Genomic DNA, 27,800 nt, shown 5'->3' with positions numbered 1-27,800 from the left:
TACCTCCTTCTTGGAGTCTCTTCCTAACCCTTTCTCACACCTCAGAATTTCATCATTCTTTACTTACACCTTTCTTGAGCCACATTGATATTTGTAAGACAGCTGTCTCTTTGTCTTATCCACTCTAGACTGTAAACGTGCTGTGGGCCAGGATGGGGTTCACTTATATGTGTGTTCTCAGCCCCCCACATGGTACTGGCACACACAAGGGATGATTGACTGCACTTGTGTCAGTCAGCATTCAATTGAAAGAACCACTAAAATGTTGGCCAACAGAATGGAAAGTGTTGAATTCCGAGATGAAGCAAGTGTGGGATGGGGTAGAATTAATGTTTGCTGGTTGAGACCATTGGCCTCTCCTAGAATTTAGAAAATGAAATGACAAAGCAGTTATGGAAGAACATTATAGATATGAGCAAAAACCTAGAGAAAAGAATAAACTTGAAGAGAGGGAAATAAAGAGAACACTTGTCTGCAGCAAAGGACCTTCAGATGACAAAATGTTGAGTATAACAAGTAGGTAACAAGATGGACCAGTTCGGCAAAGATAAGTTTTAGTCCAACTCAATGTGATGTAACGTTTTGATACCAAGTGAAACTGTCCTTTGTGTGAAGACCTGGAACTTAAGCAGAGGTGAGAGCAAGATTGGAAGTCATCAGTGTAGAGGTGCTAGTTCTCCCTGAGCAAGGATATAACCAGGATGCAGAAGGAGAAAAACATAGAGTCAAGGATCTAGACATTTCCTGCATTTGAGAAAGAAAGAGGAAGACAGACTAATCAGGAGACCAAGAACAGGTAGTTGGAGATACAACAAGAGGATCCAGAGTGTGAAGGGTGATGGAGGTCATTGAAGGTACCTTTTGAGGGAAGGGCAGGTCTCTATATTGGTGATGCAGGTACAGCCAAGAGATTGAGAGGAGAGAGTAGTTCCTCTTTGAGCAGTTTCTACAGAAGCTAGTCTTCACAGTTAGGGAGAAATGGAAGCAAAGAACTCTAGACTGATGGGGTGGGAATGAGAGAGACCTGTGAGATTTGGGGAGGATTCTCACAGTTGCATCCAAGGCAAGAAGAACATGAGTTTTAAAGGCCAAATTTTCTGCATGGTCTCCCTTGGTGGGAGCCTCCCAGGAGGACAGCCCTCCCTTTCCATCTGTATTTACCAGTGAAATATAATGGCTGGCTCAGTCACTGAACCCTTGTCATCCCCCTAATGAAGAGGTATTTTTATGAAACAGTCATGACAAGTACTTTACAATGCATGAATACAAATGAGAAACACGTTTACTATGCCAGAGAAATAAAGTTTATTGGGGAGTAAATGAAGTAGCCTCCTTGCATTCCAGAGACTACCAAAGAAGCTAGGAAAGCAGGGAACATAATACGTACAGGAAATGCCCTAAAGTAAAACCTGGAGCTCAGATTACAGAGAGCTGGACGTCTTCAGAGATAGACACAACCTTTAGCAAGAGGGAGTTTTCCAGACACTGGAAGTTGATGATGTGTGTCTTAGCTCATGGGTCTGGGGAGCGTCTCCATGTGTAGAAATATCACAGCTGGCTTGACGAGGGATCCAAATGGTAACTGAGATCCAGCAAAGGTAGGACCTTTCCTGTGCTTGATCTAGGCTCCATTGTCAGTTTCAAAGAGGATGCAAGTTTTAAAAGCAACGTTTTTGAGAGCAGGGCCCGCAGGAGTTGCTGCTAGCATTGGTGGTGGCGCATGGGTTGCAGGGGAGTCTGGGAGGACACAGAAGTTTAGAATGAGTTGGGGAGAGGAACTGAGAGAGCTGGAAGGTGCTTAATGAGACACATCTGAATTCTCAGTTCAGGCTGGAGTTAGTTGGAATCAAATTTGATTGCTACCGAATCCCTCTCCCTGTCCCAGAATGCCATGTGCAGAGGTAAAAAATTATCCTTTTGAGAAAAAATTATATACCTTATGAGTTATAATGAGAGTGTTATGAACAGCTAGCAAGTATTCATGATAAGGAAGAATAAACTGAGATGAAAAAAATTTTTTGAATTATCCTTTTGAAAAATATTATCTCATGCTCTTGAGATCTCATGGAATGTAACACAGTCTGCCTTCCCCAAGAGTTGAGTAACAGTCTCTACCAGCATCCCTCCACTGTTAGCTCCCTGAGGCAGGAGAGGAATGCCATTCACCTTTGACCTTCCACATCTACTAAACTGTCAGAATAGACACTCCATGGACGTGTGCTATTTGATAAGTTGAAAATACGGCCAACATGTGTGTGCCCACAATGTCATATGGTCCCACCACTCTTTTTTCCAAAATTCCTTCCCCTCGTACTCACTTGCAGTCCTCGCTCTCCAGCAGCCCCCGGTACGTGTTGATCTCACACTCCAGCCGGGCCCGGACGTCCAGCAGCACCTGGTACTCCTGGTTCTGCCGCTCCAGGTCACTCCTGATCTCCGCCAGCTGGTGCTCCACGTTGGTGATCAGGCCCTGCACCTGGGACAGCTGGGAGCCGTAGCGGGCCTCCGTCTCCGTCAGCGTGTTTTCCAGGGAGTCTCTCTGCACAGGGGAAGGTGAGAAACGTCACAGAGCTGCTCCTTAAATGGCTTCTCCATGGGTTCCAAAGGAGTCACAAGCCTCCAGAGTTAAGGAGAGCCTGGCCCCAAGGGCAACCCAGTGACTCCGATCCCCCAACCTCCCCTTCTCACCAGGAGGCTGAACAATACCCACCAGGTTGTGCTGGGCCTGCAGCTCCACCTCCAGGGCGTTGACCGTGCGTCTCAGCTCGATGATCTCCGCCTGGTTGGACTGCAGCTGCTCCGAGCTGGACACCACCTGCTTGTTCAGCTCCTCTGTCTGAAACACCAAAGGGGAGAAGCCAGGATCAGACCCCGCCTGAAGGGCCCCGAGGGGCCAAGGGCACTGAGTGTCCACAAGCTGAGATGCCCACCTGCCTGGCGAACCATTCCTCCACGTCCCTGCGGTTGGTCTCCACCAGGGCCTCGTACTGACTCCTGGTCTCGTTGAGCACACGGTTCAGGTCCACGGTGGGGGCGGCGTCCACCTCCACGTTGAGGCGGTCTCCGAGTTGGCAGCGCAGGGTGTTGACTTCCTGATAGAGGAAGAGAAAGGAATGAACCCACAGAAATAGATCTGCCGTTTTCCTTCTGTAGCAAAGTGAGCACATCCTACCCAAAATGCATGGAAAAGAATAACATGATCATTCACAGAGAATGACAGGGATATTGTGCAGGAATAGACCCAGATAGGGATCACATCAATTCCTTTCCCCAAAGAACTTAAATAAGCTCACATTCCTCTAAGACTAAGTCCAAACTCTGTGGCATATGCACATCTTCCCATACTTCTCATCACATGCCTGTAGTTACTGCCTCCCCATCCATACTCAGGAATACCCTACCCTGCCGCTTCTGGGCCCTTGCTCAGTCCTCCCCTCAGACTGGAACACCGAGTATTAAACTCTTCCTCCTTCCTGTGACATGCCTCTGAGGAGGGTTCCCAATCTCCCTTCAGGCAGACTGGATGGTTCCAGAACTTGGGGGTTATATACATATAAATATTGTTTATACATAACAAATGCTTCTGTAATAAAGTATCCATTGTGCAAGTCTGACAGTCAAAAGATAAATCAAAACTTCCCACTCTTAACGCCCACCCTGGAAGACAGACAGCAAAAGTGTGTTTTTACTATTTAAAAGCAGCGGGTCATTGCTAAATGCCTCAACTCAAGGTAGTGGAATAAGACTGGACACAGAGTTTGAAACTTCCTTGGGGTCCAGCTGCCTCCCTGACCATCCCAGATGCCCACACAGGATCACGGTCATCCTCATGACACGTGGGAATGTTTTCTTTTTTTCTTTTTTTTTTTTCCTCCATCCCTACCACCAAGTTCAGGACCTGACAGTGACCAGCAGAGAACAGGCGTCAATAAAAGGATGTCCTTCCCCAGCATCTCCAACGCCGTCCGATCCTCGCAGCTCACTCAGCCCACGGTATGGCGCTAGCATCACTCCTCCCTGAACTGACCTTCTTCAGAGAAGGGTCCCAGCCCAGGGAGCCTGATGGCAGCAACTGCCAGATTCCCTATACGAAAGGCTCAGCTCTGAGGCCTCTTTTTCCCTTCTCCTCTCACCTGTTCGTGGTTCTGCTTGAGGCAAAGCAGCTCCTCCCGCAGGGACTCCACCTGGGCCTCCAGGTCAGCCTTGCACAGGGTCAGCTCGTCCAGGATCCTGCGTAAGCTGTTGATGTCCGACTCCACCAACTGCCGTGAGGAACGCTCCATCTCGTACCTGCACACACAGGAGGCAGTGGGAGGATGAGCCAGGGAGTTGGCCCATCTCCCTGCCCCATGTCTTGTGTGGATGGGATCGTCCTGGCTCTCTTTGCACTGACACAGTTTTCTGCCACTTCCCTTCCACGCCTCCCACGAGCTCTATATGGACAGGCTGGAGAGGCCCCAGATTCACCCTGATGCCAGAAGGCACCCATGAGATGGACTCTTTCACTTCTCTCAATTTTGTTGGTTAACATACCACCAAACCCATCTTTTTCCCTGAGAACAGTTAATTTCTGAATCTGGGGGTTTAAGGCCTTCCAGAAAGAGCAATTAAGGCTGAAGATCAAACAGCACATGAAACCGGTTTTACAGCCTTAAGAGGAAAAATTAAAAAGGAGACATGGCTTCCTCTTCCCTTCTAGGCAACGTTAGGCCCACGGGACCATGATAGGGTATCGGGGCCTTGGAGGTCACCTAGCCCAAAAATCTCAACGTACTTGGTCCTGAAGTCATCGGAGGCCAGCTTGGCATTGTCAATCTGCAGCACCAGCCTGTCGTTCTCAGACTTGGCACACAGAATCTGAAAACAAGATTCTACAGTGAGGACCACTTGAACTTGAGCGTGTCTTTTTGTTCAAAGTCAGGAAGCTGCTGCTGTGCCCCTCAGAGCCCAGGCCCTCACCTTCTGCTGGAGCTCCTCGATGGTCCGGAAGTAGGACTGGTAGTTGGGGCACACCAGGGGCTCCTGCTGCTGGGACCACTCCCGGATGCGGCTCTCCAGCTCCGCGTTGTCCCGCTCCAGCTGCCGCACCTTCTCCAGGTAGCTGGCCAGGCGGTCGTTCAGGAACTGCATGGTCTCCTTCTCGTTGCCATTGAAGGAGCCCTCGCAGAACCAGTTGCAGCTGCTCACGTTGGCGGGGATGTTGCAGGCCCCGGGCAGGGTGCAGCCGTGACAGCTGGGGGGCACGCAGGGCCGGGAGGAGCAGCCGGAGTGGCAGCCCACGCTGGGCAGGCAGCAGCTGTAAGGCATGGTGCTGGGAGAGGTGATGGAAGAGGAGGTGACCCGACGGAAGTGGAGGTGGGTGAGGTTTGAGTCTCTCCTCCCTCCATGGTCCTTTTATACCCTTCATGGTGGGTGGGGCCTTGGCATACAGCATAGTTGCCTTTCCTAATGCTTCAGCTAATTTTTTTCTCCAAAATATGCTATTTAGATACCTCCAAAGAGTCCCCCCTCAACCCATAAAATTATTCCATTCAGCTTGTGTCACACCAGGTTCTTCCTGGGTGCTAGTGGTTGGTGATATCAGAGTTTCATCAGATGGCTTCAAAGGAGGCAGAATCATCACAGCCTCAAGTTTCTCTCCCCATTACTCAGAAGGGAGGACAGCCAGGGACATGGGGTGGAGTTGTTTAGGAATCAGGAATTCCTCACCCATGAGGTCCTGCCCCTAGACTCCCCGGAAGGTGAGTCTGGAGTGAACAGTCTTCTCGAGCATATCTTCTGTCAGTCTGCCCACATTTCACTGTTCAGTTCACCCTGTCCTTCTAGCAGAAATTCATCCTGTGTTAACTACACGGATGCTGAGCTTTACTCAGTGAGAGTATTAACTGGGGCTTAGCGAATTTGTCAACACCTGGAGAGGCTGAAAATACTTGAGTGTTCGTGGTTGGAAAATGAAACCAGCTGGAGAGATGGGAGTAGCCCTGAGCCAGAGATCAGTATGTGACACCCCACAGTTCAGCCTGCTGCCTTTTTGGTAAATCAAGTTTTACTGGGACACAGCCAGGCCAATCCATTTAGGTGTTGTCTAGGGCTGCTTTGTACTACAATGACGGAGTTGAGTTTTTGCATCAAATACCATATGGCCTGCAAAGCCTAAAAGATTCACTGTCTGGTCCTTTGCAGAAAAATTTTACCAACTATCACTGATGCAGTAATCTCCTTAAAGGTGAGAATGAGAAGAAATATCTAGAAGGAAAATGAGGGTAGGGATAGTCCACAGTCAGTGTGGACATGAAAATGTGGTATATTACCTCAAACTCAACGAGAAAGGAAAACCAGAATCAGGCATTTAGAGCCATCTCTGTAACCACAGTAACCTCTTCTCAAAGTCTCTGGAACTTTCTCTTGCCTTTTTCGTAGACGTACTCCTCTTTACAACAGCACTGAATACCCCTAAAGGTGTGACTCTGTCAGCCTGAGATGCCCCAAACAAGTCACAGAACCCATGAGAGTGTAGCTTGACCCCATCATTCCTGAGAAGTGATGACAGCGCACCTCTGGGATGATACTCTTTGATCCTTCCAAACCCTAGGGAGTCTCCCCCATTGCCCAGTAATGAATATTAACAAAGTAGCCTCCCCCATTATCACCTTCTAGTCCCTGTCACTCTGCTTGTCCTTTGCTCCATAGAGAAACGAAATCGTGGTTCAGAAAGAAGTCCAAAAGATTATTCCTGGAACACAATATGAGGCACTTCAATAGGCTGTGTCTGGACCTTAACAGCAGTGTGGGAGAAGCAGAAAAAAGCCCATGTTTGAAACTGGATGACCTGGCTTCACATCCTCACTGACAATATGCGCTCAGGTAAGTCAGTTTCCTTTTTGGACTCTTCTTTTCCTCATCTCATTAATAGTAATGCTGCCCACCTCATCATTTTGCTTTGAATGTTAAGGAAGACATTGTGTGTGAATACGGGGGAAGGGTGATTATAATTATTTCTGTAACCTTCCTCCTTCCGACTGTTGGCCCAGATGGCTCAGATGAAGAATTTTGTAAACCTTCAATTTTGTTGAGCAGTCACCTGGACATGTTGCCTGTGTCAACCCAATGGTGGCCAAACCTCATTCCCTTACCTTGTGAGCACTAGGAGCACAGAACCATAGTCATGAATTAACCAACCAAAATGCAAATTTTAACATTAACTTAGTGGTTGGAACAGGAATTTGGCAGATGGCCCAATGTCCCTACTTTCTCTGCCAAGTTCCTGATCCTGTAGGGTTTGCATACCTGCCTTGGGGGCATTCTTGAGGAAAGTTGTGTCACCACCAAAGCCTCCTTTCTGGTACTGGCTTTGAAATGGGCTCTACTCATCCTCTGGGAATCCTCCAGCCTCACAGCTCTGTGTGTGAGCCTTCATCACAATGATGATGGTGGTATTGATGATGGTGATGATGGTGGTGATGGCGATGCTGGTGATGGCACCACCATTTCATGAATATTTGTCATGTGCCCAACTGATACGTGCTAAGTGCTATGACACATTTCTCATTTCATCATCCCAACCACCCTGTAAGATTGGCCTATAAAACTGTTCCCATTTTACAGATAAATTAACAGAGTGGGAAAGGCTCAGAATTTTCCTAAGACAAAGCCCAGAAGTGGCAGAGCTGGGATTTGAATGATCCAGGTGTCTAACTCCTAAGCCTGAATGCCTAAACACAGAAGCTTCCCTGAGTTTGTGAGAAGAAGGAAACCTGAGATCCATTTCTGCTCACTTCCCCTCTCTTTATAGTTTTCTGGTCCCCAGTGGGGCTCTGTTCCCCACTCCCCCTACCTCATCAGTCCTCCAAAGGCCTCTCTGCCCAAGCAGTCCTTCCACCCAGCCACTCTCTATGGTACTTTCCTGAACTTTGGTAAATGACCAAGTTACACTCATTTACTTTTTTCCACAGGGAAATTGCTATCCTTTTGCACAATTGGTTGATCTGTCGAGATTGGACATTAGATTGCTTTTCCTTAGCAGTGAAGCAAATGAAAATGCATGGTGGCATGACCTGGGTGATTTAGAATCTGGGAGAAAGCACGTCTGCCTAGCCCTGTAAAAGTTCACCTCAGAAGTAAGTTCTGTTTCCAGAATCAAAGAAATCTAAAGCTGGAAAGTCCTGAATTAATGAAGGAGAAAACTGACAACCAGACAGTGATGTAGGAAGGAAATGAATATCAATAGATATCTTTCTAGTCAGGTGGTCCACTCAGACCCTTCACACATAGTATTCCATCCTCACCCCAAATTCTGGGTGCTTGGATTCCATTACTGTCATCAAGTATCAGAGATGAAGGATCGAAGACCTTGGGAAGAAATTTAACCTGTCCAAAGGACACAGGTGCATAGACTCAAGTCAGCCTGGCTCATCACACCTTGTTGTGAATTAGAGGGATGAGACACTGCCTAGAGGTCAAGGTGCACCAAAACTGGGAGAAAACGCAGAACAAAGATCATGCATCCTGAGTCTGGCTCTGAGGACAGAGGAAGACACACCCAGGATTCCTGCATATTGCTTTGCTCCTTAATAAACTGGGGGTAAAAAAGTGATCAATCCCACAAGCTTGTGATGAGGCATGACTCCTGGAAGTGATGGGACAGGCTCATACCAAGGAAAATGCTGTGCATCTGGAACAGCCCTGCTCTCCCTGGAGATGCTGACAGCAGCCTCAGGCCCCAAAGAACTCAAACCATAGCTTTGACCCCAGATATAAGGATGGGGAAAAGTACATTGGTTCTATCCCATGGCAGATATAAAATTTTCAGGGAAACAGAAAGGAAAAAAATCAGCAAAACCATTCAGGGTGTAAGCCTGGGGAAAACTCAAAATGTGAGAGTGATACGCCCTGTGGGCTAAGAGTTCAGACCAGGACAGCCAGGAGCCAATAGAATTGGTGGTCAAAGAGCATTAACATACCCACTGAGAAGGAATGGGACCCCAGTAGAAGACGGCTCTGAGGCCAAAAAGTATCAAATAATGTTTAGTAGAGCATATACTCCTAGCATGGAGCTGGGTGGGGGATTTGAAGGAAGAAATGATGGTGTGAAAGACAAAAGGATGGTGTATACATTCTAATGTTGGGCATGAAACAAACAAAAAAAGACCATGTTTTTCTATCCTTAAGAATCTTAGCTATGTGTGAAGTCAGCAATAATCAAAGTGATTACTAATCATCATAAAAATATCTGGTTTGCAAAGTCTTTCCATAAACACAATCTTCCAGGATCATCTTGGCAAGTGTATAAAGCAGGTGGAGAAGAGACTGTCACCTCCACTTTACCTTTAGGGAAACTGAGGCTCAGGGAAGCTATGTGTTTTGTCCAAGGACACAACCCTGATAGAAGATAAGTCAGAAAGAACCCAGATTCTGGTAACCTGTCAGCCTGGCTCACTACCTTCAGAGCTTCTAAAATTCCAAGTGGCCAGGCTGCAGCCCAGACCAATTAAATCAGACACTCTGAGGGCAAACTCAGGCCTCAGCGAATTTCAAGTGCACCGGGTAATTCCAAAACACAATCAAGTTGAGAACCATGTCCTGGTGTGTGTGATGATGAACGAGCACCTGTTGAATACTTAAAAAGCCACATGGGAGTAGTTAAGGGGGTGTAGAATACGTTTATTTACAAAATTAAGCTGTAGCTACAAAGCTTGAGATTTTTGTTTTTAAAAAACATGACAATTTACAAATCCAAAAAGCTTTGTCCCTGGCCAGAATTTTCCTTTATTCCATTCTCTGTTCAAAGCATGTTTTCCGTTTTAACAATATCTGTACATTTTTAATATCCAGTTTGCTCAGTGCAAACCTTTGTACTTTAAGGAGGGGTTTGATTTTTTGAAATCCATTTAAAGAGAAACTTTGTATATAAGGTAGACAATGGAGCTCCAGAGCTGGGCAGGGGAAGCAAGAAGCTGGAGTCCAGGCTGATAATGATCCCCAGCGGGGAGATCAGGAGGAAAGGAGGAAGGAGGAAGTCCTGGGCACAGCACACAGGCCAGAGGGTCTCTTCGCTGGGATAGGGAGAGGTCCTGAGGCTGCCTGGACCACCAGTAACCCAGATGATACGATGCTGGACCTAAAACGTGCCAGCTGAGAAAAGAGGAGCTTTCCAGAGCCCCTTTCCAGTCCCCAGGTCATGCCTCCTCACTTTATGTTTGAATACACTCAGCTCTAGGAGATCAAGGTGGGAGAGGGAGAAAACCCAGGAATGGTCCAGGGGAGATAGGGGCCACACTACAGCTGCCCTGCCCTTCTTCCTGCCACCCTGCCTCACCCACAAGGCCAAGGCGCCAGGACAGCCATCTGCCCGCCAGGCATGGTACGGGTCTCGTATCCAAGAGTCAGGCCATTATATGGCTTTGCTTTCAAGTGGCTTTTAATAGAGTGCTCAAGTGATGGGTGTGGTGAAACAAATGAATACCAACAAGAAAGGCATCTGCTTTGCCAGGGAAATCAAGTTTATTAGGCGGTTACCAGGGAGGGCTGCTGGCACCTCGGAGGGTTCTCTGGGCAAACAAAGAAGAAACAGCCCCAAACAAAGGAAAGGCTGGGGCAGGAATCGTCTGGAGTATGTTGGGTGAGTTTCTTGACTGCATCTCTGGGGCAGCTCCAGCCATGCAAATTTTGTTTTCAGGCCCTTTTAGCGGAATGAACCAGGGCCACGTCAAAGCTCTGGAACCCCAGGTCATGCCTCCTTGCTGCTCTGGCAACCCCTGGGCTCTAGTGCATGAAGGAGTTGCAGGGACCACAGCGGGAGCGGGGGGCATGGGAGGTGCAGGGGACGGCAGGAGCACAGGGCGTGCAGGGCGTGATGGTCTTGCCGCACGCGTCCGTCGTGGCACAGGGGTTGCAGGGCAACCTGGAGAAAAAGAATGATGTGGAAAGTGAATTGAGGGAGGCTTGTAATGTATACCAGAGAGACCCCAAGAGTGGTCTGCCCACTGGGGCTTGGCCTGACCTATAACAGAGAAGATTTGAGGTGAGAAGCCCCATGAAAAAGACAGCAGGACCCCCAGGCAGGGCCACTATTTTCCTGCCAGCACCATCTGGTTCCCTGGCCCAGCACCATTATCTTGCTTTTTTTGCCTCTAAAATGGCTTGCTTCTAGGAAAGCGGAACTTACCCCTAAGATTCTATTGGTTCCCTGAGCTACCTCCTGATTGGTCCTTTTGTAACACCTTATTTGCATAAAGCTCACTCCTGATTGGTCCACTTTATCACTCCTGATTGGTCCACTTCTACAAAGCTCATTCCTAATTAGTCAACTTTGTTACAACTTATTTGCATGACATTGCAAAGTCTAGACTGGCAGCCTATAAAAGCCTGTGTAAACCTACAGACGGGGTTCCGAGCTTGGAGTGTTAACTCCTTTGGGCCCGCCTGTGTAATAAACCTGAATTCTCCAACCCTCCAAGTGCTGCTTGGTCTCTCGTCAGGATCCAGGTTGCTGTCACAACTGAGCTGTAACACTAAGCTGTAACACATTTTGCTGCAACAGATTCACAAAGCTCACTATCGATGCTAATGGTCTGCCTGTCATATAGTGCTGCCACTGCTGGACAGAAACTCAGAAATTCATTTCAACTCCCAGCACTGTCCATTTCTAGCTGGTGACCCAGGAGAATACTGATCCTACCTACCTGGTGGTAATTGCAAGACCAGATAAGGTAGCATGTGCAAATATACCCTCTACACAACACGGTATTATAAAATGTAAGAAATATCATTGATCACATATCAATATTACCACAGTAGAATGCCAAGAATTGGCTGTACAATTTCAGTTTGTACATCAAACAATTCTTGCCATTTTATGTTTTAACGATAGCCACTTTGTTTTCTGAGTTCTGTTTGAGCATGTCTGGGGTGTGAAGGCATAATTTCCTTTCCAAGGATGCAATCTTTGCCTGGAGTCCAATTGAGAAGTACGGCCATGTGCACATGGCTTTGCCAAACACCTGCCGCTGTGTACTCACTTGCAGTCCTCGCTCTCCAGCAGCCCCCGGTACGTGTTGATCTCGCCCTCCAGCCGGGCCCGGACGTCCAGCAGCACCTGGTACTCCTGGTTCTGCCGCTCCAGGTCACTCCTGATCTCCGCCAGCTGGTACTCCACGTTGGTGATCAGGCCCTGCACCTGGGACAGCTGTGCGCTGTAGCGGGCTTCCGTCTCTGTCAGCGTGTTCTCCAGGGAGTCTCTCTGCAGAGGGGAAGGTGAGGAATGTCACAGAGCTGCTCCTTAAAGGGTTTCTCTGTGGGTTCCAAAGAAGTCACAAGCCTCCAGAGTTAAAGGACTCCCACCCAATTACTAACCAGGCCTGACCCTGCTTAGCTTCCCAGATCAGCCGAGAGTGGGCACATTCAAGGTGAATCTCTCTGCTACACACCAGAAATTAACACAACATTGTAAAATGACTACACTTCAATTGAAAAAAAAAAGAATTAAGGAGAGCGTGGCTCCAAGGGCTCCCCAGTGACTCTGATCCCCCAACATCACCTTCTCGCCAGGAAGCTGAACAATACCCACCAGGCTGTACTGGGCCTGCAGCTCCACCTCCAGAGCATTGACCATGCGTCTCAGCTCGATGATCTCTGCCTGGTTGGACTGCAGCTCCTCCGAGCTGGACACCACCTGCTTGTTCAGCTCCTCAGTCTGAAACACCAAAGGGGAGAAGCCAGGATCAGACCCTGCCAGAAGAGCCCTGAGGGGCCAAGGATCCTGAGTGGCCATGTGCTGAGATACCCACCTGCCTCTCAAACCATTCCTCCACTTCCCTGCGGTTGGTCTCCACCAGGGCCTCATACAGACTCCTGGTCTCGTTGAGCACACGGTTCAGGTCCACGGTGGGGGCAGCATCCACCTCCACGTTGAGGCGGTCTCCAAGTTGGCAACGCAGGGTGTTGACTTCCTGTGGATGCAGAAAATGCAAGAGTGACTATCCTCAATGAAGAGTGGACCTAAGAAATGGCACTGCTTGTTGAAGTCCCGTTAGTCTATTTCCTTGGAAAAGAAACCTCTAGTGGAGCAGTCTGTGATGGCGGAAGGCCAAATGGTCTGTGCTCCATGTGTAAGACTCCTTCCCTCATGACTGTGTCATGGCATTTGGATTCAAAAAGAATTTCCAACGACTTGCTTGGGTGCCACTCAAGGATAGCCTAATGCCCTATTTCCCCAGTTTGCAGATTGGCTGCAGATGACCTCTTAAAAAGAATCGGCTGTACAATTTCAGATTGTATGTCAAACAGTTCTTACCATCAAGTAAAATTATGTTATGGCCCCTCCCAGGAGAGAGGAGGAAGCCCAGATCATTCTTCATCAAGGCTTTGAAAAAGTGAGGACTCCGAGTCAATCAGGTTCAATATTTTGGCCTTTGAGGGAGAGAGATGACTTCGCACAGCATGATGAGCAATGCTAAGCCTCGTAACACAGCAGCCCACAGCCCATCACAAGCCCATAGACGTGCTCTGGGAAACTCAAGTGATGCACTAGCTTTGAGTGAAAGATACAGCTTATCTGGGAACATGGATAGGTTTCATCTCTCAATGTTTTCTTTCATCGTCAAGTTCTGGTCTCACCTCCTCATGGTTGCTTTTGAGGCAGAGAAGCGCCTCCTTCAGGGACTCCACCTGGGCCTCCAGATCAGACTTGCACAAGGTCAGCTCATCCAGAATCCTACGCAGGCCATTTATGTCCAACTCCACCAGCTGCCGCAAGCCCAGCTCCGTCTCATACCTGCACAAGGATCGGCTCAGAGCAGTCACTGGCAGACCTTAAAGACCCAGAGGAATGATCTTGGATAACCCCATTCACCTTGTCTTCCCATTTTTGGCCATGAGTAGACCCAGGATATGAGGGTTCTGGAGGCTCAGTCAAGACCCAGTATTGATCCAAAAATAAACAGATGGGTTTGAGTCCTCTTGATTCCTTTCTTCAGTTCCCCCCAGTCCTCCACAGAACCCTTCACAACTGATGGATTGATCTGTGTTCAGTAAGCTATGGAAATCCCTTTTCTTTAACTAGAGATTGAACAAAAGGTGTGGGCACCAGTGTGAATCCTGAACAACTCACTTGGTCCTGAAGTCATCTGCAGCCAGCTTGGCATTGTCGATCTGTACCACCAGTCTGGCGTTCTCAGACTTGGTGCACAGGATCTGGGGAGTGAGAGATTGCTAAGTGAAGACTGAAAATAAATACAGAACCACTGACTTCTTTAAAGATGCTCAAAGAGCCATGTTGAAGGGAAAAGGAGGAAGCAAGAATCATGGCAGCATAGAAGCAGGAAACACAATTCTCATAGGGTGAGAATCATCGCAAACTCCCCCTGCTTAGAGATGACAGCCCACCCCCTCACCTTCTGCTGGAGCTCCTCGATGGTCCGGAAGTAGGACTGGTAGTTGGGGCACACCAGGGGCTCCTGCTGCTGGGACCGCTCCCGGATGCGGCTCTCCAGCTCCACGTTGTCCCGCTCCAGCTGCCGCACTTTCTCCAGGTAGCTGGCCAGGCGGTCGTTCAGGAACCGCATGGTCTCCTTCTCATTGCCATTGAAGGAACCCTCGCAGAGCCAGTTGCAGCTGCTCACGTTGGTGGGGATGTTGCAGGCCCCGGGCAGGGTGCAGCCGTGACAGCTGGGGGGCACGCAGGGCCGGGAGGAGCAGCTGGAGCGGCAGCTCAGGTTGGGCAGGTAGAAGCTGTAAGGCATGGTGCTGGACGGTGCGGGGCACCTGGCTGGAGACAGAGCCCAAGCTGGCCAAGGAGCCAATGAGTTCTCAGCCTCTGGGGAGCATTTATACCTGTTCCACAGAGGGTGTGAACACAGGAAGTCATGTCTCTCTTCATTTTACTTCCTCACTGTTTTTCAAATGCTCTCCTCTTCAGTCTGTTATTGACCTCCCTCAGAAGAGTCCCTTGTCCCATAAAATGTTTCACTTGGGCTTCTTATTAAGCCAGGACTCCTCTCCAGACTGTGCATCCCTGAAATTAGAGTCCTGCAGTAAGTAGACCTTCAAAGAGGCCATCCAGTCGAGCCCAAGATTCTGCCCTTGTTAATTGGAAGTTAGCCCATCCAATGACATTCTTTTGTGTCACGTGATTGGGGAAAGCCATAATCATCTCCTGGCCCACCCAGCATTTACGGAGGGACTAGGATTGAATCAAGGAATAGGTTGCACAAAGGGGTAGCAGCGGACTCCCCTTCCATCTGCTTTGAGAGAAGAATCTTTCAGTGTAGCATCCCAAGCCTTGGAAGACTTGAGGTGGATAAGGACTGACTCGGCCATGGCTGAGAAGGATGAACCGCTGTTCATGTGATGCTGCCTGCGTATCACTGAAAAGGACTGTAGGGGAATTTTAAAGAGAGAAGCTTTGATAATTAGTTTGACACCAGAGAAGGTTTTGGAAGAAGAGGATTGTTTGGAGAAAAGGCTGAAAAAAATACAAGCTGAGAGAACCGTAGAAATGCATAGAAAGTATCTGGGGAAAGTATCTGGAAGCAGATGTGAGAAAGGAATAACGCAGAGCTTGTCCAACTTTTCCGCTGAGTTATTCACAGCATTAGCACAGAGCAGTACTTGAAACAGTTGGGGGACAGCCCAAAGGAGCTTCCTCAAGCATGAAAACTTCATGGTGACTTTAACATAACATCGTCCTAAAATTTCCAGTTAGACTTATAACGTTTTGACCAACTCTCCAAGTATAACTGACACACGGGGGAGACGCACCGTCTCCTGTCCTGGACTCCCATGCTCAGCCTTACTGGGTTCCGTACAATCTGATTGAAGAACCAAAGGTTGAAACGTACCAAGGGGAGGATCTGTGGTCACACAATTGAATCCCAGGACCTGGGCACCAAGGAGAGAAAATGCAGAGACACAACATAAGAAGAAGATTTTGCAAGGAAGCTTGGAGTCATTTGGGGTTGATTTGGGAGGTGAAGGAAGGCACCAGAAGGTCAGAGGAAAGGGTGACCCAAGCTCTGAATATCTATAAGTTGCATGATTATAGGCACCACCCGGTTCCACCTGCATCTCAGGGAGCCACTCCCCAACCTCCATTGTGATTTTGGCTGCTCGCCAGAGGTGGTTTTATTGACAAGTTATTGGAGTTCTTCCCCTGAGCGAGCTTTCATGATAGTTTTCACACGATGCTCCGCTTGAGTCTCACATAAAAGGTCCTTCATCTACCCTCTCCAAAGCCATTATCACCACTTATTATAATGCCGTTTGGACCAAAAGCCCCACTGCAGTACAGAGAAGCCCTAGACTTACAATAATATCAGAATGTCCTTGTTTTCCTCCAAGGCAATTAAAGGGGGAGAAAGAGATAGGTCTTGAGTCAGGCATGACCGAGACTTTCCAAGGTTAGGCAGCAGCAGTCACTGGGAGCTCCTGTCTCACTCATCTGGGCCTGGAACAAATAAAAAGGCCATAAATCAGACTGATGGGCATTTACTCTCAGGGACCAGCACAGGCCTCCTGCCTCCCAACTCTCATCAACCAGATCCAGAGCACTGGCTTTGCAGCAAGGCACCATTTCCACAAGCCTGCCTTCCTCCCTCTCCGCAGCACAGACTAAATGCCGAGAGCATCCTCCAAGCTCTTTGGCCTTGTCTGCTGATTGGCCAGTGGAGCACCATAGAGGCTTTAATCAAAGGAGAATGTTTAGGTTCTAAGTATAAAGAAGATTCAAGGATTGGGTGGACAAAAAAATTGGAAATAGAATTGCATACAATGCAGGGAAACCGGAGAAATGGGGAGAGATGGGGACAGGGAGAGGTGTGTTTAATAAAAGAGAAGAACACAAAGAAGAGGCAAGGAAGAAAACTGGAAGGAATCCTCTGAACAGCTCATCTTCAAATGAAGGAACTTGGAAAATGGAAAACTGAGAAATCGCTGAGACACCTTAATTGGTGGACTGAAAAGCGGTCCACCTTGCAGAGTGTCCTGCAAGATGTAAACGAAGACTCAGAAAAGATCTGCAGACATGGGGCCACAGCTTCTGCAGCCTCAGACAGAAATGACATTGTTCCAAGGTTTTCAGACCAGAGCATCACCTCCACGATCCAGTCTGAGATTTGTTTGTAGCTGAGAAATGCGCTGTTGTCTACACCCAGGTGGCAAAATTATTAAAAGGGGCACCGCTGCCGGCTCCTGAATGAAGGAATGTGGGGAAGAGAAAGGAAGAAAGGAACAAGGCATGGCTTCAGGTTATGACCAGTCAGCAACCACACAGAAGAGGAAGCAAAGAACAGGTTACACCTGTCACCTGCCGGTTTTTCCCGGAGATTCCTTTTTATCCCTACAGAATGGCACAAGAATTCAGAAGGGAGACAGCAGACCGACTGGCTGGTAAGTAAACGTAATGCTACCATCCCTTGTAAACCCAACTTCTTTCTTATAATGTTTTCAGAATATCAGTAGGCTTGAGTGAATTTGCTTCTTGAATTAGTGGGTAAAATGGGACTCCATGGTTATCAGATCTCCTCATTGAAATACTTGCAAATTGTAGTCATTCAGAGAGAAACTGAGCAGTCAAGGGACTGTCAAACCCACTTTTTTATTTAGTCCAGCTTTATTCAAACACACTCATTGAGCAGCTTCTCCATGCTGGGCATGGGACAAAATTGAAACAGAAGAATTATAGTTCCTGTAGCAGATTTTCTTTTAGAGAACAACTCAGGCTAAAATAGGTCCAAAAAATGTATGAGAAATAACAAGATGAAGAGGTGAGATATTTAAAAGGTGTGAGATGGACATTTGGAAATATGTTTGCATTTGATGTAATTAGGAAATTGTACATATGACATTGAAGGTAGCAATTATTTGTTGACCTTCTACCAAGCGCCTGGCGTAGTCCCAGGATTGGGGACAGGAAGGGGTGGTGGAGGAGGGGAGGACCAAGGATGGTGAGGGGGATGGCGTGCCCCTGCCCTCTGAGAGCCTTCAGTCCTGCTGAACGTACAATGAAAGTGATTTGTGAATGGTAACATGATGAACATATACAAGGGATTCTGATTATTTCTCTTCCTCAATGAACAACTGGTTTTAGTAACAGCAGTGGGTGGACTGGCCTTCTTTGGTGATTCCCCACCATTAAAATCACCAGGGTCCTCAAGCTATTTTCAGATCCTATGGAACTTTCATTCTTTGTACCACTCTTTATGGCATAAATTCTCAGAAATGGTTTCTCTAGCATAAACACTTCCTTCAAGGAAAAAACATCAAAATATTGGGGTAATTATGGTTCTGTCATCCTGCTGACACAATCTGAGACTTGGCCTGTGTAAAGGACAATGGTTAAGAGCACAGTTGATGGAGGCAGACTGCCTGGCTCTAAATCCTTGTGTGACCTTGAGCATGTTACTTAACCTCTCTGAGCCTTAGTGCCTCATCTGCAAGATGGGGATAACAATAATATTGGCTTCGTAGGATTTCTGTCGGGATTAAATGAGTGTATGTATGTAAACTTATCCCTGACTTAGATCAATGCCTGACTCATAGCAAGAGCTTGAGTGCAAAGAATGTGAGCTTCAGTGATGACAGTGATTGTGATGATAATGGTGATGATGATGAAAGGGTAATTGTGGTGGTGATGATAGTAATGTGATAGTGATGATAGTAATGATAGACTGTTTGGTTTCCAGGGAAGCGCTTCACATCCCCCTCAAGCATACTGATCCTCTCTCCACTGTATTCCTTCCCAGGAACCCGAACCACTTCACACACACACACACACACACACACACACACACTCATCAAAGCCAATATTTTAATTATAAATGACAGGGCATTGGACATGAACTTAAGAAATGCAAGTCAGGGGCCCCATTGACTTATTCCATGTCACCAGAAAAACCCCTCTACCACTGAGTGACTCACCTCTCCCTCTCCTTACATGGGAAGGACAGTGCTTGCCTCTCTCATGGTGCAAGAATATGTGGCTTTATTTTGTTAGACAGCTTTGAACTTGTTGGATGAAAGGAGCTATTTAAGTACAAAGGAAGGGGTGAAGGTGCTTGGGCCAGGTGCTAAATTAAGACTGATCAAGATTGCTTTTTCTTGTTGGGACATATTCTTGGATAAGTATCGCCAGAATGTGTCACCTGTGCCCAAACACCTCTACGCTTGGGAAAAAGAGCAGAGGCACAGTGGAGGTGAAGGAAGGAAGAGGATAACAGCCTCTGGCCCTTCCATAGCTTCCTGTGATGGAAGTCCTGATGGTTCCCAAGCAAATCAGTCCTGTCTACACAGATAGTGGCCAACAGGTAGGATTCTGGTCTTGAGAGCAGTTGGAGGCACACAGCGACCAAGTCCTGGCTTAAGCTCTCTCCTCCTCAGAGATTTGGGACTATGGTCACTCCCACATCAGGATGGGCTGGACTCAACAAACATCAGCTGGACTTTGTAAATTTCTCAGCAAGCTACTCTGATTCAGAGAGTTCATGGAATAGAGAGGAAAGACAAGAACCAATACTGGAGTCAGTGTGTTGGCTCCACTTGGAGTTTCACTGATTTATAAGACCTAGAAAGTAGGGAAGAGATTGAATTTGGGGGCTAGGAGACCCTCTACAACCATCTCATCCAGCCCCATCAGAGGCTTGAGCGACCTTCTCAGCATCCCCGCCAGGTGGTTGTAAATGCCATCCTTGAACGTCTCCAGTCACAGGGAACTCAGAGCGTGGCCAGCTCTGAGGCTGCTTTCTGGAGACGCGCTGTTCTCGGCCACGGCTGCCTAAATACAGAGCTTCTGGTTCATGTGTCTATTCCGGTGTCTGTTCATGTGTCTATTCTGGTTCTGTTCCAAGCTGGGCAGCGGCCAGAAGGACTCGCCAGTGGAGCCTGTGGGGGAGCTTGGGTGGGTGGCCTTTCCTAGACTGATGGGTGTGTCAGGCTCAGCAATTACCATCATTTAACATGTTCAGCCTGTCTCCATGGGATCAAGAGCTCCTCACCCTTGAGACCTATCAGGAGAGTAGGGCCAGTCCCTTCTGCAGTGAGTCTGGCCAGTCAGCATCTCATTCCCCAAATATACCCCCTGACCCAGTGGATCTCAAACTTGAGTGTGCACAGAATCACCTGGAAGGCTCGATCAAAACAGACTGCTTATTCAAAAAGTCTGGGGAGAGGACCCAAGGATGTGCATTTCTACCAGTTCCCAGGTGATGCTGATACTACTGACTGGAGGACCACACTTTCAGAACCACGACCCTAAACCTTCTCATGTTTAATTTTTTGCCCCTGCAAAGCTTCCAAAGTATGGGCTTTGGATCTGGTTCAGAGAAACTGGGGTTCAAACCTTCATTCAGCCACCAGCTGAGAATAGTAACAGCTGCTCCCTCTTTGCAGGACCCTGTGTCACCATGTCCATAAAACCCCAGCACAATGCCTTGCTCAACAGGGCTGTGGGATCACAAAAGCTAACTTTAAGTAGAGCCGGCAGAACCTCTGCCCTGCGTTTTTCCTTTGTACAAGGACCAGATAAAAGGAGGATTTTATTTAGTCTGTATTAATCTTTATTTTTAAAAACTCTGTATTTTAAAAGCTCTGTGAATCTGGCTTTCAACAGACTGGGTCAGGTCAAGAGATGGGAATCTCTCATCTGTGCCACTTTGCTGCAGTCCTGTTTTTAACCACCGTCCTCAGGGGCTTCGCCCTCTCCCAGAACCGTTCTGGTGAGTGAGCCACAACCCCTGCTTCTGCGGGAACGGCTGGCTCAGGGAGCTCCCAGCATCCCTCTCAGCCTAGGATGGAGAAACTGAGACCAGCAGACACAGGGAGCCTTGTGCTGCAGAAGGAAAGTTTATTAGCAAAATAAAAGCAAGGCTACCTGCACCATCTCAGAGAGACCGGGAGGCAATAGAAGAGAGAAACTGGAGCACTCACAACACCCTGAAGAGACGAAGCACAAATCCAAGGGCCAGGGCTGAGCTGCTGGATTTGAAAGTCCATCAACAGAGAAGCGCCGCCTGGCTTCAGTCTCCCCAAGGCTGGCTGGGGAAGAAAGACCCCCAGGAGGCAGGCCTGGGGGTGGAGCCAAGGCTGGTTCCCAGCTTCCGGCATCTCTGGCTGAGGACTGTGTCAGCATCGGGGTGATGAGCAGGGCCCACAGGAGGCCCGGGGAGACCAGGAAAAGCAGGAAGAGCTGGGGCTAATGGCTGCAACAGCCACACGGGTGCTGGAGGCTGGTACATGGGTTGCAGGAGAGCCTACGGAGAGAAAAAAAGGCATTTAAACATTAGCATGAGAAGTGCAAAAAAGTCCAAAAGAAATAGACACTTTAGAATTGGAAGAGCGAAGAGGAGATTAGACCTTAGAAGTCCCTCCAGTGTTCACAGCAAGGCTGCAGCCAGAGTTCAGGGCGCCCACGTGCAAAACCAGTGTTCTCTCCCACGTGGAAAGAAACATGGCAGAGAGACGGGGGGGGGGGGGGGGAAGGCTGGCAGAGAAAGAGCAGGCCAAGGCCGGCCACGCCTTTAATTTAAACTCAGCCCCTGAGCTTGTTCCTTACTGCTGACAGGGGTACTCTCCTCCCTCCCTCTGTCACAGCGCTGCTGAGGAACTAAAATGAGAGAACAGATACAAATGCCTCATGCAGTATTTTTACATGCTGAGAGTGAGGAATCCCTGCTGCTGGAAATATTCCAGAGACAATTTAGCAAAAGCAGAGAGCTCTTATTGAAAATGACCTAAAAGGAGGGGGTGGCACTGCAGACCCCACCTTTGGGGACAAATTGCTACCCCGTGAGCCTGGTGGGCTGTCTGGATGTGGAGGAGGGGGTGCGTGAACTCTGCGGCTCACACCATTCATTTTTGGACCACATTACACTCCCAGATGCTCACCCCCCTCACAGGGGCTAAAATACTGAGAGCTCAGTGCATTTAGGTTTTGCTAAATTTTCTTACTCATGTGGTATCTATACTCATGCTCAAGAGAATCCAAGAACCCAAACTCCCTGAGCCTTCAGTGGGTGTTTGCCGGCCATGTCCTCCCCCCTTCCTCAGACCCAGCACACCCCACCCAGGCTGCTCCACGCCCTACCTTTCACTGAAGCTCCTCGATGGTGCAGAAGTGGCGCTGGTGGGCCAGACACACGGTGGACTCGTGGCATTTGCTCAACTCCTGGATCTGGGTCTCCAGCTCCACGCTGTCCCTCTCCAGCTGGTGCCCCTTCTCTAGGTAGTTGGCCAGACGGTCATTAGGAACTGTATGGTCACCTTCTCGTGGCTGTCCAGGGTGCCTTCACTGCAGGTCCTGCAGATTCTGACATTGCCGGGAATGTGGCAGGTCCCTGGCAAGGGGCAGGCAGCATTGCAACTGGGGGGCAGGCAGAGGCTGGGTCAGCCCAGAGAGGTGGTCCCCACAAGGACTCAGTTGGCACTTGCTAGGGCGGACCTCTGCCCCAGGCTGGTGTCCAATGTCAGTGGAGGAGACGCAGACAGTTCTTGCTCCAGGAGTGTTGGTGCAGCCCAGGCAGTGGGATGTGTTGAGGCAGGAAGAAGTCATGGTGTTGGGCTGAGGATGCGCCTGGAAGGCCAAGCACTGAGTCTGACAACCCCTTCCCTCCTGGCCCTTTTATATCCCATCCCAGGTGGGTATGGGCTCAATGCTTTGACCTCCCTGCCTTGATTGTCTGCCTGCTCTTGCACCATCATCCTGTTACTCAGCTGTTGAGTTTTCACAAGTGTTCCTCACCTCATTAACAGAATGTTGATGAATCTGAGGTGCCTCTTGGCACTTTGGTATCACGTTGGCTGTTGGTGGGAAGTCAGAAGATTTTTATTATTTTTAAAAGAACAAAAGTCTTTTCAGGCATTAGATGTCTGACTGGAGTTGGCCTCCATGTTGATGTGTCCATACTGACGGTGTGACCATTCTTGTTGGCCATTGGAGTAGCAAGAGGGACAGACTTCTTTGACAACAGTAGCCTTGACCTATCCAAGGAAGAAACTGGTTCTTGGTTGATGTTGTGGATTTTGGTTATCAATAAGTTCTACATTTTTATTTCTTCTTTCTTCAGTTGTTTGCCTTTCAGCCTCACTTTAAGGGGCAGTAAGACTCGGATTAGTCCATTCATCCAACACGTCTCCCGGCACCTCCCATCTGCCAGGCACATACCTGACACGCGGCTGGTTCAGCTTGGTGTGGTCCTGTCCATCAGGAAGCAACCGTAACTAGGAGAGCCATGGGTGTTTGAAATAGGGTGTCTAAGAAAATGTCAGGACGAGGGTGGCTCTGAAGACCGTGCCTGATCCCGACCAAGAAAAGTGAGCTCAAGAAATCAACCACAAACAGAAACGAACAACAGTCTTGTTTCATCTCAAATAAGACCTTTACCATGGACCTCAAAAGATCTGTCTTATCAGAGTCGCTGCAGACCCTCTTCCTGCCTTACTTCTTTGATTCTAAAGTCAATTATGGAGCAGTTATCACGTGTGTTAGGGGACTTGTTGATGTATTGTTTAATCCTTCCTACCTCATGAGAGGTGGGTGTTCTTATCTTCATTTTACATACATACATACATACACACACACATACACACACACACACATACATATATACATACATAAGCCACTGAGACCAGAGATACGAACTCATGTTTCTCAGGTCACGCCCACTGTAAAGTGGTAAAGCCTCGTCTCAATGTGAGTTTTCCAATCCAGAGCCTCTTCTTGTTCACCTTGACCTCCACAAAGTTTCCCACCCCACCCCCAACAGGAGGACAACAGTGTCATTGCCAGAATAAAGAGGTTTATAAGGCTCAGAAACTGGGCAAGGAATTGAAACTGAGTTAAAATGAGTATCTGTCCCTCCTCCCTTCCCTCTCCCCTTTAGTGATCTCAAATTTGTTTTCTATATCTGTGAGTCTTTTTCGGTTTTGCATATACATTCATTTATATTAGTTTTTAGATCCACGTGCATGGGATATTCTGCAATACGTCACAAATTAAAGGTGTGGGATTAACGGATATAAACTATTATGTGTAAATAGATAAGCAGCAAGGATATATTACATGGCACAGGGAATTATAGCCATTATCTTGTAACAACTTATAATGGAGTATAATCTGCAAAAATACTGAATCACTATGCTATACACCTGAAACTAATATAATATACTTCAATTAAAAAGGGATTAAAAATAGAACCACCATATGATCCAGCAATTCCACTTCTGAAGGAAACAAAATCACTATCTCAAAAAGATAGCTGCTCCCCACATTCATTGCAACATTATTGACAATGCCAAGACATAGAAACAGTCTGTCAGTCAAAAGACAAATGGATAAAGAAAATGCAATATACATATGCACAGTGGAATGTTTTCCAGCCATTAAAAAAAAAAGAAGGAAATTGTGCCATTTGATGCAAATGGGTGGACCTTGAAGGAATTACTCTACGTGAAATAAGTCAGACAGAGAAAACAAAAATGTGTGATCTCACTTGTATGTGGAATTTAAGGGGGGAAAAACCAAACTCATAGACACAGAGAACAGACTGGTGGTTGCCCAGAGGTAGGGTCAGTGAACTAGGTGACAGTGGTCAAAAGGCACAAATTTCCAGTTATAAGATAAGTAAGTGCTGGGGATGTAGAGTACAGCATGGTGATTATAGTTAACAATACTGTATTGTAGGGCGGGAAGGGGATAGAGCACATGCTTAGCATACACAAGGTCCTGGGTTCAATTCCCAGTACCTCCTCTAAAAATAAATAGGTAAACCTAATTATCCCCCAAAAATTAAAAAAATAAAAAACAAAGAAAAGAGTCCACCTTAAAAAAAAAAAGAATACTGGGGGGGAGGGTATAACTCAAGTGGTAGAGCACATGCTTAGCATGCACAAGGTCCTGGGTTCAATCCCCAGTACTGCCTCTAAAAACAAATAAATTAACCTAATTACTGTCCCCCAAAAACAACTTTAAAAAATTTTTTAAGTCTAAAAAAAGGTAATTTTAAAAAAAGAATACTGTATTGTATATTTGAAAGTTGCTAAAAGAGATTTTTTTCTTCACTTTTGAAGATTTTTTTAAATTCTTATTTTTATTAAAGTGTGGTTGATTTACAATGTTAGTTTCAGGTGTACAGCAAAGCAATTCAGTTATACATATACATATATATACATATATATATATATTCAGATTCTTTTCCATTACACCTCACTACAAGAAATGGAATATAGTTCCCTGTGCTCTCCAGTAGATCCTTGTTGCTTATCTATTTTATATACAGTAATGTGTATCTGTTAATCCCAAACTCCTAATCTATCCTTCCTCCTCCTTCCCACCGTGGTAACCACAGTTTGTTTTCTATGTCCATGAGTCTATAAAAGAGTAGATCTTAAAAGTTCTCATCACAGGAAAAAACACTGTAACACAACTTGTATGTGTGGTGATGGATGTTAACTAAACATTGTGGTGCTCATCTCACAATAGATACATACATCAAATCATTGTGTTGTACATTTAAACTAATTCGGTGTTATATGTCAAATATATCTTAGTTTTTTAATTTTTTTGACAACAATAAAAACCTCAAGAATCTGACGTTCTATGTTATTCTCTTTATATCTCAGAAAATACAGATATTACAGTACTAAAGCAATAGGGTTTCTCCAAGGACTAGGTAGGAAGATGCCCAGGGGAAAGCATTATCTCCAAGACGGTTATCCTTCATCCCACACTCCACTAGATCTGTTCCTACAGAATCGAGACAGCTGTTGGCTAAGGTCACAAAAGCTTCTCAAAATCTGTGGCCGAACATAGGCTCCAAGTTCTAAGACAGACCTAATGCAGAACAAGATCCCCCAAGTGGTTACAACCAGATCTTTGAGAAAATGAATATTGGCCGTGCTCTGAACCTTGAACAAGAGCAAGCAGACATCTCTATAGGGACCAGATATGTATAAGTGAAACTTAGACTGTTGGAATTCTACCAAGAAAAAATACGGAACTTGAGAATTCTGTCCAGACTGGGTTGCCCAGTAAAGGTAACCAGGGGTCAGCTCTGGCCTATGAGTCACTCGGAGCTCATCCATGAATAACAGTTTCAAGACACCATAACTAGGGGACGTCACCAGGCCAGGCCATCCCATCCTTCAGAGGCCTCAGGAGGCAATCTGCATAGGTTACATCCTCAAGCACCCCTTGGTTACTCTCCTCCACCCCATCACACAGCCATACGCTTCCCTCTAAACCAGAGACCTAGACTTTTAAAGTCACTTCTTTTGACTTGCTAAACAGAATTTATCTTTTGAGTTTATCCTCTGACAGGATTCATTCCACTGGCTAAAAACTGTAATTTCTTTCATCTCAAAATACACAACACATGTTACTGGCATAACATCACTTCTGAAGCTTTATACATCCAAATGATGCTCCTCTCAGCTAACGCTTGATCATGGTCCCAAGTTGGGCTTCTACTGACGATGCTGTTTTGTATAATGACACTGATATGGCATGTCCCCTTGTCAAGTCGCTTGGTTCCACTGATTGGCATTTTTTTCAAAGGAGGTGAGTGTAGGCGAGGATCCTTGCCCTCATACCTAAGACGGTCTTCCTTCCAAACTCTCTAAAAAGAGTCCTGGTGGCCCTTGGTGACCAGTATGAGCCAGGTTCGGTGACAGGAAGTGGTGGAGACTTCAGCCCTCTTGCATTCACTTGTGTGCCCAGAGCTCTGTTCACTGACTCTAACTTTAGAAATACTGATCTCTAGAAGCAGGAAGTCTACTGCCAGTGGAAGTGGGAAACTGTTCTTTGGGTGCTTTTTTCAAATATGGTGCTGATACACAGGAGTGTATCTCAACCAGCAGAAGAGAAAGGTGTGGAGTTGCAGGCTAACACCTGGAAATGTGCCGAAGCCACAGACTACCTTTTCTATGCACAGTTCCTGCTGCAGGAAGATGCACGAGGGCATTCAGAAGCTGGTAGCCTGTATGGAAACATAGCCCTTCACACCTTGCAGTGGATGCAAAGATGACAGACAACTCCTGTGTGTAGAGCCTTGTATGCCATGACTCCTGAGTGTTAGGAAATGGGGCTAAAGGTGATCAGAGATTGGAGGGAAAGAGCACAGATGGGAAAGCAGACCCTGGAGCTCTGTGAGGGACCAGCTCCCTCAGCCCTGGGATTAGGGGTGTTGAATCTGACATGCGGGTGAATCTGTGGGTGGACACTCACAGCCCTGGGTACATGAGGACCCATCTAACATGTCCTTACCTGCAGAGAAGGGTCATTCACAGAAAGGGAAGAAGCACTTTCAGGACTCGACTCCTCCTTGGTCTAGACGCTCAGAAGTCTTAGGTCTGGGATGGAGCTCCCCTGGGAGCACCAGGTGGGTGTGGTGTCCAACATGCAGAGGGAAATGGGGGCTAGAAGGAGAGGGTCTCAGACAAGGTTGTTTTCCTGGTAGAACCACATGATTAGGACAAGCAGGCTATGAGCTAGTTTGTCTAGACTCATGATCCATAGATCCCCTTTGTTAGTCTTCAACGAGGACCTGAGTCTCCTCTCCTCTACCCACCCTCCACCTAGAGACAGGGAATCTGGGGTCATTTATCCACCCCCGACCAGTGCTAGAACGAGAGAAGGCTCCCAAATCCTGGCTGTGGTGCTTAGTCCCCCAGGCACACAGGCACCAAAACATTTGGCTGCTTCTCCCCATTCTGGGACTCTCTTCCTAGGGCTGCCATGGCTGTATTAGGGCTTTATTCTCATTAAACATGGGGCATTTCCATACAGGCTCTGCTCCCAGCACTAGCCGGCTGGCCCA

The 27,800-nt window shown here is 47.4% G+C and overlaps 2 protein-coding genes and 2 long non-coding RNA genes across 4 annotated transcripts; 2 read left to right on the top strand and 2 right to left on the bottom strand.

Annotated features, from left to right (window-relative positions):
• Nucleotides 1–1,281: 1,281 nt before the first annotated feature.
• On the bottom strand, nucleotides 1,282–5,379 carry LOC116277779 (keratin, type I cuticular Ha3-I-like). The gene is made up of 7 exons (XM_072938717.1): nucleotides 4,960–5,379; nucleotides 4,775–4,857; nucleotides 4,134–4,290; nucleotides 2,931–3,092; nucleotides 2,711–2,836; nucleotides 2,319–2,539; nucleotides 1,282–1,737 (listed from the first exon to the last, which is right to left on the bottom strand). The coding sequence occupies exons 1-7, from the start codon at nucleotides 5,305–5,307 to the stop codon at nucleotides 1,659–1,661; spliced, it is 1,176 nt and encodes a 391-aa protein (XP_072794818.1). The 5' UTR covers nucleotides 5,308–5,379; the 3' UTR covers nucleotides 1,282–1,658.
• Nucleotides 5,380–6,270: 891 nt separating this feature from the next.
• Nucleotides 6,271–10,713, top strand: LOC140686094 (uncharacterized). Its single transcript, XR_012059594.1, has 2 exons — nucleotides 6,271–6,864; nucleotides 7,953–10,713. It is a non-coding gene; the product is annotated as an uncharacterized lncRNA (long non-coding RNA).
• LOC102525174 (keratin, type I microfibrillar 48 kDa, component 8C-1) lies at nucleotides 10,479–14,878 on the bottom strand. The gene is made up of 7 exons (XM_006219240.4): nucleotides 14,391–14,878; nucleotides 14,108–14,190; nucleotides 13,615–13,771; nucleotides 12,786–12,947; nucleotides 12,566–12,691; nucleotides 12,018–12,238; nucleotides 10,479–10,900 (listed from the first exon to the last, which is right to left on the bottom strand). Exons 1-7 carry the CDS (start codon nucleotides 14,736–14,738, stop codon nucleotides 10,762–10,764), a joined length of 1,236 nt encoding a protein of 411 aa, XP_006219302.1. The 5' UTR covers nucleotides 14,739–14,878; the 3' UTR covers nucleotides 10,479–10,761.
• Nucleotides 14,879–15,062: 184 nt separating this feature from the next.
• LOC140686093 (uncharacterized) lies at nucleotides 15,063–24,825 on the top strand. The gene is made up of 2 exons (XR_012059593.1): nucleotides 15,063–17,382; nucleotides 23,052–24,825. It is a non-coding gene; the product is annotated as an uncharacterized lncRNA (long non-coding RNA).
• The last annotated feature ends 2,975 nt before the right edge of the window (nucleotides 24,826–27,800 follow it).

The sequence above is a fragment of the Vicugna pacos genome, chromosome 16 (genome assembly GCF_048564905.1).
Source record: "Vicugna pacos chromosome 16, VicPac4, whole genome shotgun sequence".
Taxonomy (NCBI): domain Eukaryota; kingdom Metazoa; phylum Chordata; class Mammalia; order Artiodactyla; family Camelidae; genus Vicugna; species Vicugna pacos.
This window is presented reverse-complemented; position numbering and strand designations above follow the sequence as displayed.